The following is a 21,340-nucleotide window of genomic DNA, read 5'->3' on the forward strand; positions in this document are numbered from 1 at the left end:
CCCGGGAGTCACCATCCCCTGCTGCAGCCCAGGGTCCACCCCCACACTCGGAGCAAGGGAACCCCAAGGCCCTCAGGAACCCTGAGGCCCCTACCACAAATCAAGGCCAGATTCGAGAGGCAGGGAGGGGACTGTCACAGGCCAAGGGCACAGACCCCGAGAGACAGACACACAAACGGGAGCTGTCCTGTGGCCAAGATGGTGGGAGGAACACAGGCCCCGGAGACCCTGAAGTGGGCTCCCTGGCGGGGGCGGGGGTCTCTTCCTTTCCAGCAGAGCAGAGGCAAGTGCAGGTGGCCCCTCCTGCCTCTGCTCAGCGAGGATCCTGCCTGCTGCCCAGGGGCAGGAACCCTGGCAGATGGGCACCAGTGCTCACTATGAGTTGGACACCATCAGTGGCTTTATTATTTTTTTTATTTTTATTTTATTTCTTTTTTTTTGAGACAGAGTCTCGCTCTGTCGCCCAGGCTGGAGTGCAGTGGCGCAATCTCGGCTCACTGCAAGCTCCGCCTCCCGGGTTCACGCCATTCTCCTGCCTCAGCCTCCTGAGTAGCTGGGACTACAGGCGCCCGCCACCGTGCCCGGCTAATTTTTTGTATTTTTAGTAGAAACGGGGTTTCACCGTGGTCTCGATCTCCTGACCTTGTGATCCGCCCGCCTTGGCCTCCCAAAGTGCTGGGATTACAGGCGTGAGCCACCGCGCCCGGCTCATCAGTGGCTTTAAAAGTAGAATCTCCTGGCCAGGCGCGGTGGCTAACACCTGTAATGCCAGCACTTTGGGAAGCTGAGGCGGGTGGATCACCTGAGGTGGGGAGTTTGAGACCAGCCTGACCAACATGGAGAAACCACATCTCTACTAAAAATACAAAAATTAGCCGGATGTGGCGGCACATGCCTGTAATCCCAGCTACTCCAGAGGCTGAGGCAGGAGAATTGCTTGAATCCGGGAGGCAGTGCTGTGGTGAGCCGAGATTGCGCCACTGCACTCCAGCCTGAGCAACAAGAGGCAAACTCCATCTCAAAAAAAAAAAAAAAACACAACAAAAAGCCTCCTTTTACAGATGAGGAAACAGGTATAAGGAAGGGAAGTGAGCCCATCCAACAACCAGTGAGGGGAAGATCAGCCCCAGCCACGCTTGGCAGGGAGGAGGCTCACGCCTGTAGTTCCAGCACGTTTGCAGGCTGAGGCAGGAGCATCGTCTCAGTCCAGGAGTTCGAGACCAGCCTGGGCAATACAGGGAGATACCAGTCTCTACACACACACACACACAGACACACACACAAAGAAAGGAACGATTCTCAGGCCCCTCCTTCCATCCTGAACTCCCTGCCTGTTTGGGGACTGGGGGAGGCCCAGAGCCCCCCAGAATCCCTTCCCAAGCCCAGGCCCAGAGGCTGGGGAGATTCAGGCGGGCAGCTCCCCTGGCATGACCCCCAGCAGGAGGCGGCGGCGACTGCGGCCACTGGGGGCGCTCGCGGGCTTTCCCGCCCTGGCCCAGTGCTCCCGCCTGGGAGGGGACGCGGAGGGAGGACGAGGGTGGGCGCGGGGCGGAGCCATCATCCACACCATTTCCAGGGCTGCGGGGCCGGTCCGAGCCTCCCCAGCGCCAAGGCGCGCGCAGAGGGGTCGGGGCGGGAGAGCCGGGTTCCACTGCGTGCTGCCGGGGCTTAAGTGCTCGCGGGGCCACCCCCGAGACGCCCGCCCAGGCCCGCGGCTTTCCCCGGTCGGCGAGGGGCGTGGACAGCGTCTCCGCGGAGAGGGCGCCACCCCCGCTCCGGCCTCACAGCCCCCCGGAGGCGCGCGCCCCTGTGCCGGCGGCGAGGTGTGGGGGGCGCCGCGGGGGGACCGCGGAGGGCCAGGGTCAGCGCCGAGAAGACGGGACCTCCCCGCGTGGGCCGCAGGACTTGCTTGGGGCCAGATTAGACGTGGGGTCCGAGGGGAGGGGAGGCTTCCGGACAGAGACCCCGGGTCCAGGTGCCCCGGCAGGGATGAACCTGCCAATCAGCCGACTCCCTGGCTCAGCAAAGCTCCCTAAAAGGTTCCCCGACCCCTTCCCGGCCAGAAGCTCCCGGTTCCCGCTGGTCCAGCTGTCCCTCCCCGCTTCCCTCGACCCTGCGCCCCTTCGCACCCTGGGAATGCCACGCCCTCCCTTGAGGCTTTGCCCCTGAGGACCCCCCACCCCGCCGAAGCCTTTGGGACTACCCGGTGGAAAGGGCTTTTCTCCCCCCAGGCCACCCACCCGATTCGGTTCTCCTACAACGGCGTGACTGCGGAGTCGGCCATCGGCCTCCTGCCCGGATTAAAAGCCCGGGAGGGTCCCCACACCCGGGCCCAAGCCCGGCTCTCCAGGGGGCTCAGGAAGCCTCAGCTGCACGGACGCGCGAGGCCCCTGGGGACCCCGAGTGCCGAAAGGACCAGCGTACCCCGCAGGGGCGTTGGAAATAAAAACAGCAAACACGAAGATAGCCACAACCCTGTTTTACGGAACCTGCCCCTTTGCCGTTACACACATTAACAGTGACCCCTCATTTTCCGTGAACCCCACTTTGCTGCTGCCGAGTTCGCCAGAGGGACACCCGGAAGCAGGTGGCGACAAGGGCCCCATGACATCATCCCAGCAGGCTTGCGTCACCGCCCCGGGGCCCGGTGACGTCACCAGCTCGCTCGCGTCACGCGCACGTCCCGCTCCTCGTGGTCCTGCCCGGCCCGCGCCATCACCGGCCCGGCCCCGCGGGGTGACCCGTGCGCCCCTTCACCGTCCGCTGCCGCCGGCCTCCGGCCTGCCGACCCGGCTCTGTGGTTCCCAAGGCTTTCTCTAGCCCTCCGTGCCCCCGGCCGCACACCTGAGGGTGGGACCCCCGGGGGCAGAGCCGGTGTCGGGTCAAACTCGGAGACCGAGCAGAGCCCAAACCGGGACCAGAGGGAGGGCGGGCGGAGGAAGCGAGGAGGCTCGAGACCGAGGCGCGCCCACCCCTCGGCGCCGCCGGACCCTGCGCCACTGGGGATATTTCCTTCCCGGCTTCCCGCGCCGCCAGCCCCAGCTCCGTCCCGCCCCGGCTCCCGGCCCCCTGGGCGGGAGAGCGAGCCCCGAGACTCCGCCCAGCCCCGGGGGTCCCGGTCCCCGTTCGCCCCCAGCGGCCCCTCCCGGCGCGCTGCTCGGCCCTGGCTGCAGCGGGGTCGCGCGCTCACCCGGCCGTGGCCCCCGCGGTGTCGGAGCGGGGCGCGGGCGGGGCGGCCCCGCAAGCCTTTATCGCCCGCGGAGGCCGCGCCGGGAGCCGAGGCGTGACTGACAGCGGGCGGGGGAGGAGCGCGGCCGCCGATTGGCCGGCGCGAGTGTGGGAAAGAATGCGGAGCCGGGTTCACACACCCCGCGGCGGCGAGGCCTTAAATAGGGGAGCGGCCTGAAGCGCGCGCGGGCCTGGGGACGGGACCCGCCCGAGGGTCTCGGATCGCCGCGCGCTCGCCGCTCGCCCGCGGTCCCCGGCGGCGCGCTCCAGCCGGCACGGGGAGGCGCGGGGCGCACCATGGCCGCAGACACGCCGGGGAAGCCGAGCGCCTCGCCGATGGCAGGAGCGCCGGCCAGCGCCAGCCGGACCCCAGACAAGCCCCGGAGCGCGGCCGAGCACCGCAAGGTGGGGTCCCGGCCGGGCGTGAGGGGGGCGACCGGGGGGCGGGAGGGACGGAGGAACGCGGGACTCAGCCGGTGCCCGACCCGCAGTCCTCCAAGCCGGTCATGGAGAAGCGGCGCCGAGCGCGCATTAACGAGAGTCTCGCTCAGCTCAAAACCCTCATCCTGGACGCCCTCAGAAAAGAGGTAAGTCGGGGGCGAAGGCCTGAGACCCGGAGTCTGGGGCGCAGCTGAGCCTGGACCTCCCGCCCGTCCCCGCCCCCAGAGCTCCCGCCACTCGAAGCTGGAGAAGGCGGACATCCTGGAGATGACCGTGAGACACCTGCGGAGCCTGCGTCGCGTGCAGGTGACGGGTGAGGCGCGGGCGGCCGCGGCTTGGAGGCGACGGGAGGGCGCGGGATCCCCGGGGCCCGGCACCGACCGCTCCTCCCGTGTCGCTCCCGTAGCCGCGCTCAACGCCGACCCCGCGGTCCTGGGCAAGTACCGCGCCGGCTTCCACGAGTGTCTGGCGGAGGTGAACCGCTTCCTGGCCGACTGCGAGGGCGTCCCGGCCGACGTGCGCTCCCGCCTGCTGGGCCACCTGGCAGCCTGCCTGCGCCAGCTGGGGCCCTCCCGCCGCCCCGCCTCGCTGCCCCCGGCTGCCCCCGCAGAGGCCCCTGCGCCCGAGGTCTACGCGGGCCGCCCGCTGCTGCCGTCGCTCGGCGGCCCCTTCCCCCTGCTCGCGCCGCCGCTGCTACCAGGCCTGACCGGGGCGCTGCCGGTCGCCCCCAGGGCAGGGCTGCAGGGCCAGGGCGGACCCTGGAGGCCATGGCTGCGCTGAGGCTGCGGCCCTGGGACTGCATCGGAGGCGGCGCCCCGTTCTAGGGCCGCGGCCTTTGCCGAGACTGTAGCAGAGAATACTTATTTATTATTCCAGAGACCACGTCACTAGTTTTCCTTTTCTGTCTTGGTGAAGAGTCGACTTTGGGAGCGACCCGCAGCCACGCCGCGCCGGGGTCCCGCCCTCCTCCCAGGGCCGCGGGCCAGGTCGCTGGGGGTGTCGGGCGGACCCGTGGGGCGGACCCCTCGGCTCCGCGCCCTTCCCTTCCCTCCGCAGCCTCCCTCCCCTCCGCACCCCTGCAGCCCCGCCCGCGCACGCGCCCTCTGCCCTCGCGTGGGGTTTGCCTCGCTCTGCCGTGGCGGTTGTGAGGGTTCCCCCCGGAGGCCCGGATGGGAAGCTGAATGTCCCTGAGTGCCCAGAACCTTCCCAGTGCTGGAAGGCGGTCGCGCAGCATCGCCAGGCAAGTTACTTTCTAGAGGCCCCTTTCCCGCCTCCCAGTCCCCGGACCGCGGAAGGCGGAGGCTGCGGTCCGGGGCCGCGCTGGGGTGAGGGCGGCCGCCCTTGGGCCTGAAGACCCGCGCTGGGTTCTCCTGTTAGGTGCACAGCTGCCTGTGCCCACCGCGGACCCCTTCCCCGGGTGTCTGTGCGGGGAGGGCCCGACCGGAGCGCGCGCGGGTCCGAGCTGGGCTGCGGACACTGAGTGCGGGGGCCGAGGACGTCGCTCACGAGGGCTTGGGCCCAGCCCCGGTAAGGGAGGTTCCGCCTCCCCAGTGGGTGAGGACTGGGGGCTCCTCCCTCATAGCCCTGAGCACGTGCCTCTGTCGACCACCGAGTTAACCAGGCAGCGCCGGACATACCCTGAACCACCAAGGCGGTCGCCATCCCGGGTCCTGTGTTCGGGGGGGCTCGGCGCAGTTCCAGGCACGCAGCCGAGGCAGAGAGGGCCATTTCCCAACTGGGGCCGAGTTCACCGGGGCCCACGGGAGGCGAGTGAGCCGTCCCATCAGCGCTGGCCCTCCAAGGCTCCAGTCTGTGCCTCCATCAGGAACCCCCGGGCCCTCCAGGACACAGCCGTGCGCAGCTTGCAGGAGCCTCGCAGTCCGGCCACCCCTGGCTCCTGGCTGCCCTGCCCTCTCCCTGAGCTCTGAGGGCCAGGCCAGTGACCCTGGGCGGAGGCAGCGTTGGGCTGGGGGCCGCACCCTTGGTCCCACCAGCAGTCCTACCCCGGGGGTCCTAGTCCCAGGGGAGCCTCAAAGTAGCCCTTCTCCTCGGGAGCTTCAGACCCTGTGAGGGAGGCCTCCTCAGCAAGGGGAAGGGACCGTCTTCTTGGGGGCAGGTGGAAGCTCAGCGTGGCCAGGGGAGGGGAGCTGCTCAGAGAAGGCATCAGTGCAGAAGGGGAGGGAGGGCCTGGGGCAGCGAAGCTGGGAGTGTGGGGAGGAGCTCAGGGGCAGTTGGGGCACCCTGCAAAGTCACCCAGGCTGTGGGTCCTAAGAGGGCAGGACATCTCTCCACCAGGCCCTGGCCTCGAATGCCCTCTCCACTGTGGCTAAAGGGCCCTTCGTAGCTGCCCAGGGACCACTCCGGCTCTGGGGGAATCAGTGGGCAGGCCCTTTGCACTCTGGGTCCCTCTGTGCTCCGCACCACCCGGCCCCGGCTTCTCCCCTGACTTTCCTCCTAACCTGTCCCATCTGCCGCAGGCTTGGTGGTGTATCATCCGGGCCCAGCTGGACGGGGCTCCAGAGGGCAAGGGCCGTATGTCCGGAAGCTCTGTCCTCAGTACCCAAAACACGGAAATGGACCCACAGGGCCCTAATCCGTCCATTTGAGTGACAGAGCTGGGAGGTTTGGGTTAGACTAAGGAGGTCTCAGGAAACACAGCCTGAGGGGCCGGACTGGACGGGCAACATAGGGGCTGTCCTGGGCTACCCCTCAGGCTGCCCCCTTCTCAGAGCCCCCCGCCATGGCCTCTGGGAGCCAGCCTCTGCCTACACCCAGCCAGGACGCCCGCCACAACCTGCGTCCTGTGGCCCCAGACGGGGGATGCCCCCTCACACAGAAGTCCTTTCTGCCTTCCCCACTGTCCAGACGTTTCCTGCCCCTCCCCGCCTCAGGTGGTGGCCGCTGGGCAGCTGGGATCTGGCCCAGTTCCCCGCCCCTGACCCTCCCCAGCGATTTTTATCTTGGCTTTTGGTTTTTTGCTGAATAATAGATGAAAGTCATCTTCTCGGTGGAGCGGGTGTGGCTGGTGGCCCCTGGTCACTTCCAGTTCATCTCCCACTGCCTCCTTGATGAAGACCGAGGGTCAATAAATGTTTGCTGAATTCCTTTGCCTCTGTGGTGTCTGGGCTTGTCTGTTGTGGGGGGAACTGGGCAACACAACTGCAGATAACAGGCTTTTGAAATCTGGAGAACCTCAGTCCCTGTGTTGACAGAAGTCTAGGCCAGGCCCGTGAACTCCAGGCACTGGGAAGTTAGGGATGGGGGTGGGACTGGGGCTGCCTGGAGCCCGGGCTTGTGAGAGGTGAGGCTGAACTCGCCCTCCCGGGTCCCTGTGTTCACCTGGGTCCCAGCCTCCTCTGGCTCCCCTGGCTCCAGGACTGTCTCCTCACCATGCCTGGCTGCTGCCCCACTGCCCCCTGGAACCCCGGGGCTGTACCCACCTCGGACGCAGCCAGGGCAAGGGGCCTGGGGTGGCAGCCTCCCTGATGTCCCACCGGCCCCTCCTGGCATTCACACCTCAGTGTCCTGAGGGTCCAGTGGTCTGCAGGGTCAGTGGGGTCCTGCCAAGGTGATGGGCTGAGAGTGAGACCCTGTCTCAGAAAGAGAATCAGTTGACTGTAAATGTGAAGACCTATTTCTGAACCCTCAGTTCTCTTCCACCGATCAATACATCTATCCTTGTTCTATTATCAATCACACTGTCTTCTTGATGACGGTAGCTTTGCAGTAAGGTTTTTTTGTTAGGTTGGGTTTTGTTTTGTTTTGTTTAGACAGAGTCTCTGTCACCCAGGCTGGAGTACAGTGGCGCGATCTCGGCTCACTGCAACCTCTGCCTCCTGGGTTCAAGCCATTCTTGTGCCTCAGCTTCCCTAATAGCTGGGATTACAGGCACCCACCATCACACCTGGCTAATTTTGTATTTTTAGTAGAGATGGGGTTTCACCTTGTTGACTAGGCTGGTCTCGAACTCCTGACCTCAAGTGATCTGCCTGTCTTGGCCTCCCAAAGTGCTGGGATTACAAGCTTGAGCCACCGCGCCCGGCCCACTCTCAGGCGTTTCTTTATGGCAGTGTGAGAACGGATTCACAGTCAGCCTATAAGCTCAGCATAGAGCGTGGAGAGAGGAAACTGGTGGGCAGAGGAAGGCGGTGGCATCTGAGCCATTGGGCTCGCTCTGACCTGGACAGGGCAACGGGTATGGGGGACCTTGGGGGTAGGGACAGGCGGAGCTGGGGCAGCTCTCCTCTTCTGGGACTGACTCCAGGTACATGTATACCAGTTGAACTTGTCCCACAGCTCACCATTCTTCTATTTTTCTGTTGCTTTTTTTTTTTTTGAGATGGAGTCTCACTCTGTTGCCCAGGCTGGAGTGCAGTGGTGTGATTGTTAAAGATGGTTCTTTCCCCCATTGAATTGTCTTGGCACCCGTGTTGAAAAATCAGTTGACTGTAGGCCGAGCACAGTGGCTCACGCCTGGAATCCCAACACTTTGGGAGGCTGAGGCGGGCGGATCACCTGAGGTCAGGAATTCAAGACCAGCCTGGCCACCATGGTGAGACCCCGTCTCTACTAAAAATACAAAAATTAGCTGGGCGTGGTGGGACAGAAAAGACCTGGGGGACAGAAAAGAGGCTTAATTGGCTTGTGCTTCTACAGACTGCGCAGGTAGCATGGTGCTGGCACCTGCTCAGCTTTTTTTTTTTTTTTTTGAGACGGTCTTGCTCTGTTACACAGGCTGGAGTGCAGTGGCATGATTTCAGCTCACCACAACCTCTGCCTCCTGGGTTCAAGCAATTCTCTTGCCTCAGCCTCCCAAGTAGCTGGGATTACAGGCATGCACCACCACACCAGGCTAATTTTTATATTTTAAGTCGAGATGGGGTTTCACCATGTTTTTTAGGCTGGTCTTGAACTCCTGACCTCAAGCAATCCACTCACCTCGGCCTCCCAAAGTGTTGGGATTACAGGCGTGAGCTGCCGTGTCCAGCCCTGCTCAGCCTTGGGGGAGGCCCCAGGAGATTTCCAATCCTGGCAGAAAGAGAAGCGGGAGCAGGCAGGTCACATGGCCAGAGCAGGAGCGAGAGGGGATGGGGGGTGGGTGCCATCCACTTTTAAACACCAGATCTCCTGTGAGCTCATGTACTAACCCAAGGATTGTACCACAGCGGGTGGTGCTAAACCATTCACGAGAAACCCGCCCCATGGTCCATACCTCCCCCCAGGCCCCGCCTCCAACACTGGGGATTACAGTTCAGCATGAGATTTGGGTGGGGACACAGATCCAGACCGTATCACTGACTGTGGCTTGTGCCAAACACACCAGATGGCAGGGCTGGCTGCGCTCCAGCATGGTTCCCTCTAGCTGCCAATGCCCCCAACCACGGCCTCTTAAGCCCCAGGCCCAGTGGCACCCTTGGTCTTGTCCCTCCCAGCCTGGGTCAGGGATGCTCTGCTGGCTGTGGCCAGACTTCCTCCTTCACATGCACGGGGAGGCAGCGCGAGCTGTCGGCAGAGACGCCTGGGGGCCAGGACACATGTTGTGTGCCCATGCGCCTTCTGTTTCTCCAGTTTGGCTTTAGGAAAAGAGAAGCTCCGTCAGCATGTCCCCAGGAAGCTGGTTTGTTGGGGAAGGGGTGACAGCAGCACTCCAGGAAGCGGCCGATGAATCTACCATGCGGGATTTCGGCTGGATTTTTCCTGACTAAGCCAGGGGCTTGCTGATACCAAGCAGGCTGCAGGCAGAAGGCTTTCACTGCTTCACAAAATCCTTGGGGCAAATGCCTTCTCCATGTGGGGGCAGCGATGAAAGCACGAAGGGTCGCAGCTGATGTTACAGTGAGAGTGTCCCCCTTCCTGGCACTCAGGCAAGGACGCTTCCCAGATGATAGATAGACAAAGGGGACCCTCCCCAGATGGACACAGGGACCCTCCCAGATGATGGACACAGGACCCTCCCAGATTATGGACACGGGGACCCTCCCAGATGATGCACACAGGGACCCTCCCCAGATGATGGACACAGGACCCTCCCCAGATGATGGACACGGGGACCCTCCCAGATGGTGGACACGGAGACCCTCCCCAGATGGTGGACACGGGGACCCTCCCAGATGATGGACACGGGGAACCTCCCCAGATGATGGACACAGGGACCCTCCCAGATGACGGACACACGACCCTTCACACATGGACAGGAGGATCCCAGCAATGTTATAGATGATAGAATTCATAGACCAGGATATGAAAGCCCCTGCTACAACTTACTCTAGATAATCAAGAAGCTATTCCAGGTGTGGTTGCGTGCCTGTAGTCCCAGCTACTCAAGATGCCAAGGCCAGCCTGGGCCACAAAGTGAGATCTCATCTCTAAACAAAGACAGAAACCAACTAGAAAAGCAGAAGCTAGAGGAAATATCGAATGTGTTAGGGACTTTGAAGGTAGGAAAATCCCAACGGGGAACTTCTAGAGATGAAAATTGTGACGTGTGATTTGAGAAGTTCACTGGGTGGAAGTCCCAACAGGTTAGACACTGGAAAGGAAAACAATAGTCAACTTGAAACTGTAACAATAAAAACTATTTAAAATAAAACATTTTACAAAACAGAGAAATAGAATGGTGAGCTGTGAGACAACGCTGAGTGGCCTCACATACGTGTAATTGGAGTTGGTCCTAGAAGAGGGGAAGAAGGTAAAATAGCTGAAGAAATAATGGCTGGAGGCCAGGTGCGGTGGCTCAAGCCTGTAATCCCAGCACTTTGGGAGGCCGAGACGGGCGGATCACGAGGTCAGGAGATCGAGACCATCCTGGCTAACACGGTGAAACCCCGTCTCTACTAAAAAAATACAAAAAACTAGCCGGGCGAGGTGGCGGGCGCCTGTAGTCCCAGCTACTCGGGAGGCTGAGGCAGGAGAATAGCGTGAACCCGGGAGGTGGAGCTTGCAGTGAGCTGAGATCCGGCCACTGCACTCCAGCCTGGGTGACAGAGCAAGACTCCATCTCAAAAAAAAAAAAAAAAAAAAAAAAAGAAATAATGGCTGGAGTTATTCCGAGCTTGATGAGAACCATAAACCCAGCAGTCCAAGGAGCCTCTCAGCACAAGAACCTGGATGGAGACTCCCAGAGCGTCGTAATCACGTCAATAAAATGCCGTGAGAAAGCAACAGTGCCCACTCCTGCCTCTTACTTTCGACATTCTAGGAAGTTCTTGCCAGAGCAATTAGGAAAGAAAATGAAATAAAAGAGGCCGGGTGCAGTGGCTCATGCCTGTAATCCCAGCACTTTGGGAGGCCGGGGTGGGCAGATCACCTGAGGTCAGGAGTTTGAGACCAGCCTGGCCAACATGGAGAAGCCCCAGCTCTACTAAAAATACAGAATTAGCCAGGTGTGGTGGCGTATGCCTGTAATCCCAGCTACTCGGGAGCCTGAGGCAGAAGAATCACTTGAACCCAGAAGGTGGAGGCTGTAGTGAGCTGAGGTCGTGCCATTGCACTCCAGCCTGGGCAATAAGAATGAAACTCCATCTAAAAAAAATATATATATATATATATATATATATATGTGTGTGTGTGTGTATATATATATGTATATATATGTATACACACACACATATATATATACACACATATATGTATATATATATATACACACACACATAGAGGACAAGAAAACAGAAAATGAAATGAAAGGCATCCAGGGCCAGTCACAGTGGCTCACACCTGTGATCTCAGCACTTTGGGAGGCCGAGGTGGGAGAATCGCTTGAGCCCAAGAGTTCAAGACAAGCCTGAGCAACATAGTGAGACCCTGTCTCTACCAAAGGAAAAAAAGGAAAAAAATGCAAAAATTAGCCGGGCATAGTGGTGTGCACCTGCAGTCCCAGCTACTCTGCAGGCTGAGGTGGGACGGTTGCTTGGGCCCAGGAGGCAGAGGTTGCAGTGAGCAGAGATTGCACCACTGCCTTCCATCCTGGGTGACAGAGTGAGATCTTGTCTCAAAAAAAAAAAATAAAGAAAAAGGAAGATGTAAAACTTTTCAGATGACATGATCTCATATGTAGAAAATCCTAAGGAAGCCACTAAAAAAATTATTAGAATGAATAAACAAGTACAGCAAGGTACAGAATTCTTGCAGGGCACAAGATGAGTATTTCAAAAATCAATTGTATTTCTTCATGGGCAACGAACAATATAAAAATGAAACTTTATTTATTTATTTATTTATTTTTTTGAGACGGAGTCTCGCTCTGTTGCCCAGGCTGGAGTGCAGGGGCGTGATCTCGGCTCACTGCAAGCTCCACCTCCTGGGTTCACGCCATTCTCCTGCCTCAGCCTCCCGAGTAGCTGGGACCACAGGCGGCCACCACCACGCCCGGCTAATTTTTGTATTTTTAGTAGAGACAGGGTTCCACCATGTTTGCCAGGATGGTCTCGAACTCCTGACCTCAAGTGATCCTCCTGCCTCGGCCTCCCAAAGTGTTGGGATTACAGGCTTGAGCCACCGCACCCGGCCTACAGTCAACTGATTTTCAACACGAGTGCCAAGACAATTCGATGGAGGAAAGAATCATCTTTAACAAACGGTGCTGAGACTCCCGAACATCTGCATGCATGTGAGGGAAGCTGCTCGCCTCATCCACATCACACACACAATGAACTCAAAATGAATGACAGGCCAGGCATGGTGGTTCACGCCGGATTGCCTGAGGTCCGGAGTTCGAGACCAGCCTGGCCAACATGGTGAATCCCTGTCTCTACTACACATACAAAAATTAGCCAGCATGGTGGCAGGCGCCTGTAGTCCCAGCTACTCAGGAGGCTGAGGCAGGAGAATCGCTTGAATCTGGGAGGCAGAGGTTGCAGTGAGCTGAGATTGTGCCATTGCACTCCAGCCTGGGTGACAAGAGTGAAACTTCATGTAAAAAAAAAAAAAAAAAAAAAAGGGCCGGGTGCAGTGGCTCATGCCTGTAATCCCAGCACTTTGGGAGGCTGAGGCGGGCAGATCACTTGAGGTCAGGAGTTTGAGAACAGTCTGGTCAACATGGTGAAGCCTATCTCTACTAAAAATACAAAAAGTTAGCCGGGTGCGGTGGCAGGCAGCTGTAATCCCAGCTACTCGGAAGGGTGAGGCAGGAGAATCGCTTGAACCCAGGAGGCAGAAGTTGCAGTGAGCCAAGTTCACACCACTTCACTCCAGCCTGGGAGACAGCCTGGGAGACAAGACTCAATCTTAAAAAAAAAAAAAAATAAAATAAAACAAAATAAAACAGAATGGATGACAGACATAAGTTAAGAGTTAAAACTATAAATCTTTTAGAAGAAAATATAGCAGTAAATTGTCATGATCTTGGGTTTGGAAAGACCTTGGGCAAAAACATTCTTAGGTGGGACACTGCAGTGGTTTGGTGTCCCCAGAAGCTCATGGGACACTGCAGTGGTTTGGTCTCCCCAGAAGCTCGTGCTGGGAGCTTGATCCCCCATGTGGAAGTGTTGGGAGGTGAGGCCTTTAAGAGGGGTTTAGGTTATGGAGGCTCTGCCCTCACGAAGAGATGAATGGTTATCGTGGGAGTGGGTTCCTCAGGGAAGGGGGGTCCAGCCCCTCCTCTTCTCCCTCTCTGTCTTCTTTGCCCTTTGCCAGGAATGACACAGCAGGAAGGACCTCATCAGACGCCAACACCTTCATCTGGATTTCCCAGCCTCCAGAACTGTGAGAAATAAATTTCTGTTCATCATAAATTACCCAGTCTTAGATATCCTATTAGGGCAGCACAAAATAGACTAAAACAGATACCAGAAGTATAAGTGACCAAAGAAAAATATAGATAAATTAGACATCATCAAAATTTAAAACTTATGTTTCAAATGGCATTATCAAAAAGTGAAAAGACATCACATATGGGAGGAAACATTGGCAAAATATATATTGACAAGGAAATTACCCAGAGTTCCAAACACAATCAACCCCGAACTCCAGAAACAATCAACCCCAAACTCCAGAAAACAATCAAGCCCGAACTCCAGAAACAATCAACCCTGAACTCCAGAAACAATCAACTCTGAACTCCAGAAACAGTCAACCCAGAACTCCAGAAACAATCAACCCCAAACTCCAGAAACAATCAACCCCAAACTCCAGAAACAATCGACCCCCAACTCCAGAAACAATCAACCCCGAACTCCAGAAACAATCAACCCTGAACTCCAGAAACAATCAACCCAGAACTCCAGAAAACAATCAACCCAGAACTCCAGACCAATCAACCCTGAACTCCAGAAACAATCAACCCTGAACTCCAGAAACAATCAACCCAGAACTCCAGAAACAATTAACCCAGAACTCCAGAAAACAATCAATCCAGAACTCCAGACCAATCAACCCTGAACTCCAGAAATAATCAACCCTGAACTCCAGAAACAATCGACCCCGAACTCCAGAAACAGTCAACCCAGAACTCCAGAAACGATCAACCCAGAACTCCAGAAAACAATCAACCCAGAACTCCAGACCAATCAACCCTGAACTCCAGAAACCATCAACCCAGAACTCCAGAAACAATCAACCCAGAACTCCAGAAAACAATCAACCCAGAACTCCAGACCAATCAACCCTGAACTCCAGAAACCATCAACCCAGAACTCCAGAAACAATCAACCCAGAACTCCAGAAAACAATCAACCCAGAACTCCAGACCAATCAACCCTGAACTCCAGAAACCATCAACCCAGAACTCCAGAAACAATCAACCCTGAACTCCAGAAACCATCAACCCAGAACTCCAGAAACAACCAACCCAGAACTCCAGAAACAATCAACCCTGAACTCCAGAAACAATCAACCTAGAACTCCAGAAACAATCAACCACAAACTCCAGAAACAATCAACCCAGAACTCCAGAAACAATCAACCTGAACTCCAGAAACAACCAACCCAGAACTCCAGCAACAATCAACCCTGAACTCCAGAAACAATCAACCACAAACTCCAGAAACAATCAACCCAGAACTCCAGAAACAATCAACCTGAACTCCAGAAACAATCAACCCAAAACTCCAGGAAACAATCAACCCAGAACTCCAGAAAACAATCAATCCAGAACTCCAGAAAACAATCAACCCAGAACTCCAGAACAATCAACCCTGAACTCCAGAAATAATCAACCCCGAACTCCAGAAATAATCAACCCCGAACTCCAGAAACAATCAACCCTGAACTCCAGAAACAATCGACCCCCAACTCCAGAAAACAATCAACCCAAAACTCCAGACCAATCAACCCTGAACTCCAGACCAATCAACCCTGAACTCCAGAAACCATCAACCCTGAACTCCAGACCAATCAACCCTGAGCTCCAGACCAATCAACCCTGAACTCCAGAAACCATCAACCCAGAACTCCAGAAACAATCAACCCTGAACTCCAGACCAATCAACCCTGAACTCCAGAAACCATCAACCCAGAACTCCAGAAACAATCAACCCTGAACTCCAGAAACCATCAACCCAGAACTCCAGAAACAATCAACCCTGAACTCCAGAAACCATCAACCCTGAACTCCAGAAACCATCAACCCAGAACTCCAGAAACAATCAACCGTGAACTCCAGAAACCATCAACCCAGAACTCCAGAAACAATCGACCCAGAACTCCAGAAACAATCAACCCTGAACTCCAGAAACAATCAACCACAAACTCCAGAAACAATCAACCCTGAACTCCAGAAACAATCAACCCTGAACTCCAGAAAACAATCAACCCAGAACTCCAGAAAACAATCAACCCTGAACTCCAGAAACAATCAACCCTGAACTCCAGAAATAATCAACCCTGAACTCCAGAAACAATCAACCCTGAACTCCAGAAACAATCAACCACAAACTCCAGAAACAATCAACCCATAACTCCAGAAACAATCAACCCTGAACTCCAGAAAACAATCAACCCAGAACTCCAGAAACCATCAACCCAGAACTCCAGAAACAATCGACCCAGAACTCCAGAAACAATCAACCCTGAACTCCAGAAACAATCAACCCAGAACTCCAGAAACAATCAACCACAAACTCCAGAAGCAATCAACCCTGAACTCCAGAAAACAATCAACCCAGAACTCCAGAAAACAATCAACCCAGAACTCCAGAAAACAATCAACCCAGAACTCCAGACCAATCAACCCTGAACTCCAGAAATAATCAACCCCGAACTCCAGAAACAATCAACCCTGAACTCCAGAAACAATCAACCCTGAACTCCAGAAACAATCGACCCCCAACTCCAGAAAACAATCAACCCAGAACTCCAGACCAATCAACCCTGAACTCCAGAAACAATCAACCCAGAACTCCAGAAACAATCAACCCTGAACTCCAGAAACCATCAACCCTGAACTCCAGAAACAATTAACCCAGAACTCCAGAAAACAATCAATCCAGAACTCCAGACCAATCAACCCTGAACTCCAGAAACAATCGACCCAGAACTCCAGAAACAATCAACCCTGAACTCCAGAAACCATCAACCTAGAACTCCAGAAACAATCAACCCTGAACTCCAGAAAGCATCAACCCTGAACTCCAGAAACAATCAACCCTGAACTCCAGAAACAATCAACCCTGAACTCCAGAAACAAGCAACCTAGAACTCCAGAAACAATCAACCCTGAACTCCAGAAACAATCAACCCTGAACTCCAGAAACAACCTAGAACTCCAGAAACAAGCAACCTAGAACTCCAGAAACAATCAACCACAAACTCTAGAAACAATCAACCCAGAACTCCAGAAAACAATCAACCCAGAACTCCAGAAACAACCGAGAACTCCAGAAACAATCAACCCTGAACTCCAGAAACAATCAACCCAGAACTCCAGAAACAATCAACCACAAACTCTAGAAACGATCAACCCAGAACTCCAGAAACAATCAACCCCAAACTCCAGAAACAATCGACCCAGAACTCCAGAAACAATCAACCCAGAACTCCAGACCAATCAACCCTGAACTCCAGAAACAATCAACCACAAACTCCAGAAACAATCAACCCAGAATTCCAGAAACAATCAACCCCGGCAGAGCGGGATGGGCCTGGCGTGGGAGGGAGTGAAGCAGCACGGGCAGCAAGCGAGATGCAGCACCGAGGCTTCCTCCTTCTCACCCTCCTCGCCCTGCTGGCGCTCACCTCCGCAGTGGCCAAAAAGAAAGACAAGGTGAAGAAGGGCAGCCTGGGGAGTGAGTGTGCCTGGGGGCCCTGCACCCCCAGCAGCAAGGATTGCAGTGTGGGTTTCCACGAGGGCACCTGCGGGGCTAGACCCAGCGCACCCGGTGCAGGGTGCCCTGCAACTGGAAGGAGTTTGGAGCCGACTGCAAGTACAAGTTTGAGAATTGGGGTGCGTGTGATGGGGACACAGGCACCAAAGTCCGCCAAGGCACACTGAAGAAGGCGCGCTACAATGCCCAGTGCCAGGAGACCATCCGCGTCATGAAGCCCTGCACCCCCAAGACCAAAGCCAAGGCCAAAGCCAAGAAAGGGAAGGGAAAGGACTAGAGGCCAAGCCTGGATGCCAAGGAGCCCCTGGTGTTACATGGGGCCTGGCCCATGCCCTCCCTCTTCCAGGCCTGAGATATGACCCACCAGTGCCTTCTGTCTGCTCATTAGCTTTAATCAATCATTCCCTGCCTTGTCCCTCTCACTTCCCAGCCCCACCCCTAAGTGCCCAAAGTGGGGAGGGACAAGGGATTCTGGGAAGCCTTAGCCTCCCCCAAAGCAATGTGAGTCCCAGAGCCCGCTTTTGTTCTTCCCCAAAATTCCATTACTAAGAAACACATCAGATAAACTGACTTTTTTTGCCCCAACAAAAACTTTCTTTTTTAATATAAAAAAATCAGGCCGGGCGCGGTGGCTCAAGCCTGTAATCCCAGCACTTTGGGAGGCCGAGACGGGCGGATCACGAGGTCAGGAGATCGAGACCATCCTGGCTAACACGGTGAAACCCCGTCTCTACTAAAAAATACAAAAAAAAAAAAAAAAAAACTAGCCGGGCGAGGCGGCGGGCGCCTGTAGTCCTAGCTACTCGGGAGGCTGAGGCAGGAGAATGGCGTAAACCCGGGAGGCGGAGCTTGCAGTGAGCTGAGATCCGGCCACTGCACTCTAGCCCGGGCGACAGAGCCAGACTCCGTCTCAAAAAAAAAAAAAAAAAAAAAAAAATATATATATATATATATATATATATATACATAAAAATCAACCGTGAACTCCAGAAACAATGAACCCCAAACTCCAGAAACAATCGGCCCAGAACTCCAGAAACAGTCAGCCCAGAACTCCAGAAACAATCAACCCAGAACTCCAGAAACAATCAACCCAGAACTCCAGAAACAGTCAACCCAGAACTCCAGAAAAAAATCAACCCTGAACTCCAGAAACAGTCAGCCCAGAACTCCAGAAACAATCAGCCCAGAACTCCAGAAACAGTCAATCCTGAACTCCAGAAAAAAATCAACCCTGAACTCCAGAAACAATGAATCCCAAACTCCAGAAACAACCTTGAACTCCAGAAACAATCAACCCCGAACTCCAGATACAATCAACCCTGAACTCCAGAAACAATCAACCCTGAACTCCAGAAACAGTCAACTCAGAACTCCAGATACAATCAACCCAGAACTCCAGAAACAATCAACCCTGAACTCTAGAAAAGGGCCAGCCCATGGATGGATGGTCAGCTGCTTTTGACAAAGGTACAAAGACAATTCAGTAGAGAAAGGAAAGTCTTTTCTTTTCTTTTCTTTTTTCTTTTGAGATGGAGTCTTCCTCTGTCACCCAGGCTGGAGCGCAATGGTGCCATCTCAGCTCACTGCAACCTCTGCCTCCTGGATTCAAGCATTTTCTCCTGCCTCAGCCTCCTGAGTAGCTGAGATTACAGGTGCACACCACCACGCCCGGCTAATTTTTGTATTTTTAGTAGAGACAGGGTTTTACCATGTTGGTCTGGCTGGTCTCCAACTCCGGACCTTGTGATCCACCCACCCCAGCCTCCCAAAGTACTGGGATTACAGGCGTGAGTCACTACACCCGGCCAGGAGAGTCTTTTCAACAGTGGTTCAAAAACAACTGGATATCCATATGCAAATAAATTAACAGATTCCTACCTCACATCATATATACAAATTAACTAAAAATAGATCATAGCCCTAAATGCAAAATCTAACCATAAAACTTTTTGGAGAAAACTTTAAAAATCTTTGTGACCTTTAGGCAAAGATTTCTTAGATACAACACTAAAAGAATAATATATCAAGAAAAATGGGCAAATTAGACTTTATTAAAATAACTTCTTTTTTTCTTTTTTCTTTTTCTTTTTTTGAGACGGAGTCTTGCTCTGTCGCCCGGGCTGGAGTGCAGTGGCCGGATCTCAGCTCACTGCAAGCTCCGCCTCCCGAGTTTACACCATTCTCCTGCCTCAGCCTCCCCGAGTAGCTGGGACTACAGGCGCCCGCCACCTCGCCCGGCTAGTTTTTTGTATTTTTTGTAGAGACGGGGTTTCACCGGGTTAGCCAGGATGGTCTCGATCTCCTGACCTCGTGATCCACCCGTCTTGGCCTCCCAAAGTGCTGGGATTACAGGCTTGAGCCACCACGTCCGGCCCTCTTTTTCTTTTTAAAAAAAAATTTTGTGTATCCTCGTTGTTAAGCATGAACTGTTTTTCAAAAGACAATGCTAAAAAAATGAAAAGGCTGGGCACAGTGGCTCTTGCCTATAATCCCAGCACTTTGGGAGGCTGAGGTGGGTGGATCACCTGAGGTCAGGAATTTAAGACCAGCCTGGCCAACAGGGCGAAACCCTGTCTCTACTAAAAATACAAAAATTATCCGGCTGTGGTGGTGGGTGCCTATAGTCTTAGCTACTCAGAAGGCTGAGGCAGGAGAATCACTTGAACCCGGGAGGCGGAGGTTGCAGTGAGCTGAGATCGCGCCACTGCACTCCAGCCTGGGCGACAGAGCAAGATGCCATCTCAAAAAAAAAAGAAAAGAAAAGACAAACCATAGGCTGGAAGAAAATAAATCACATATCTGATAAAAGACTTACATGCAGAATATATAAAGAACTCTGGGCCGGGTGCAGTGGCTCATACCTCTACTCCCAGCACTTTGGGAGACCGAGATGGGTGGATCACCTCAGGTCAGGAGTTTGAGACCAGCCTGGCTAATATGGCGAAACCCCATTTCTACTAAAAACACAAAAAACTTAGTGGGAGGGCGTGACGGCACGTGCCTGTAATCCCAGCTACTCAGGGGGCTGAGGCAGGAGAACTGCTTGAACCTGGGAGGCAGAGGTTGCAGTGAGCTGAGATTGTGCCACTGCACCCCAGCTTGGGCAACAAGAGTGAAACTCTCAAAAAAAAAAAAAAAAGAATTCTGCAAACTCAAAAATAAGAAAAAACAACCTGATTTTTATTTCTAATTTAATTTTTTGTAGAGACAGGGTTTTGCCATGTTGCCCTGGCAGGTCTCAAACTCCTGGCCTCAAGCAATCCACCTGCCTCAGCCTCCCAAAGTGCTAGAATTACAGGTGTGAGCCACAGCACCAGGCCACAACCTAACTTTTAAAATGGACAAAATAGGCTAGCCACAGTGGCTCACACCTGTAATCCCAGCACTTTGGGAGGCCAAGGCAGGCAGATCACTTGAGGTCAGGAGTTTGAGACCAACCTGGTTAATATGGTGAAACCCCGTCCCTACTAAAAATACAAAATTTAGCCAGGTGTGGTGTCAGGCACCTGTAATCCCAGCTACTCAGGAGGCTGAGGTGGGAGAATCGCTTGAACCCGGGGGGTGGAAGTTGCAATGAGCCAAGATCTCATCACTTTACTCCAGCCTGGGCAACAGAGCGAGACTTTGTCTCAAATAAAATAAAATGGACAAAATATCTGATCAATCTTTTTACCAAAGAAGATATATGGATAACAAATGCACACGTGAGAAGATGCCCGGTGTTATTCACTGTTAGGGAAATGCAAATTAAAACCAGAATGAGCACCTTCTGGAATGACTGAATTACAAAGCTTTCAGCGCTGAGAGCGGGCGAGGACACGGAGCCTGGAACCTCTTAGTGGGAATAAATAATTCTACAACCACACTGGAAGATGGTTTGGCAGTTTCTCAAAAAGTTAAATATATACCTATCACATGACCCAGCCACTCCAATTCTGAGTATGTACTCAAGAGAAAGGAAAGCTGTGTCTACACTGCCACCCCCACGTATCTGAGACAGGTCTGACTCCATTCGGAAAGTTGGTTTTGCCGGCCAGGCGCGGTGGCTCACGCCTGTAATTCCAGCACTTTGGGAGGCCAAAGTGGGTGGATCACGAGGTCAGGAGATGGAGACCATCCTGGCTAACACGGTGAAACCCCGTCTCTACTAAAAATACAGAATAAATTAGCTGGGCGCGGTGGCGGGCGTCTGTAGTCCCAGCTACTCGGGAGGCTGAGGCAGGAGAATGGCGTGAACCCGGGAGGTGGAGCTTGCAATGAGCCGAGATCGCACCACTGCACTCCAACCTGGGCGACAGAGGGAGAATCTGTCTCAAAAAAAAAAAAAAGAAAGTTGATTTTGCCAAGGTTAAGGACGTGCCCATGACACAGCCTCAGGAGGTCCTGACGACACGTGCCCGAGGTGGCTG

General features: G+C 54.8%; 1 protein-coding gene and 1 pseudogene across 2 annotated transcripts; both read left to right on the forward strand.

Annotated features, from left to right (window-relative positions):
* The first annotated feature begins 3,413 nt into the window (after nt 1-3,413).
* On the forward strand, nt 3,414-6,780 carry HES4 (hes family bHLH transcription factor 4). 2 transcript variants are annotated; one of them, XM_005545141.4, is made up of 4 exons: nt 3,414-3,633; nt 3,720-3,815; nt 3,895-3,982; nt 4,076-6,780. In XM_005545141.4, the coding sequence occupies exons 1-4, from the start codon at nt 3,526-3,528 to the stop codon at nt 4,447-4,449; spliced, it is 666 nt and encodes a 221-aa protein (XP_005545198.3). In that variant the 5' UTR covers nt 3,414-3,525; the 3' UTR covers nt 4,450-6,780. The 2 variants fall into 2 exon arrangements, with proteins under 2 accessions (XP_005545198.3, XP_045238364.2); XM_045382429.2 differs by lacking the exon at nt 3,720-3,815.
* Nucleotides 6,781-16,765: 9,985 nt separating this feature from the next.
* LOC135967662 (midkine pseudogene) lies at nt 16,766-17,519 on the forward strand (annotated as a pseudogene).
* The last annotated feature ends 3,821 nt before the right edge of the window (nt 17,520-21,340 follow it).

Source organism: Macaca fascicularis, chromosome 1, assembly GCF_037993035.2.
Source record: "Macaca fascicularis isolate 582-1 chromosome 1, T2T-MFA8v1.1".
Taxonomy (NCBI): Eukaryota; Metazoa; Chordata; class Mammalia; order Primates; family Cercopithecidae; genus Macaca; species Macaca fascicularis.

What these genes read in the sequence shown, in the direction of transcription:
- HES4 (XM_005545141.4), top strand. Translation starts at nt 3,526, where the DNA reads ATGGCCGCAGACACGCCGGGGAAGCCGAGCGCCTCGCCGATGGCAGGA. An exon ending in GCGCGGCCGAGCACCGCAAG is followed by an intron (nt 3,634 to 3,719) that starts GTGGGGTCCCGG and finishes CCCGACCCGCAG; the next exon opens with TCCTCCAAGCCGGTCATGGA. An exon ending in TGGACGCCCTCAGAAAAGAG is followed by an intron (nt 3,816 to 3,894) that starts GTAAGTCGGGGG and finishes CCCCGCCCCCAG; the next exon opens with AGCTCCCGCCACTCGAAGCT.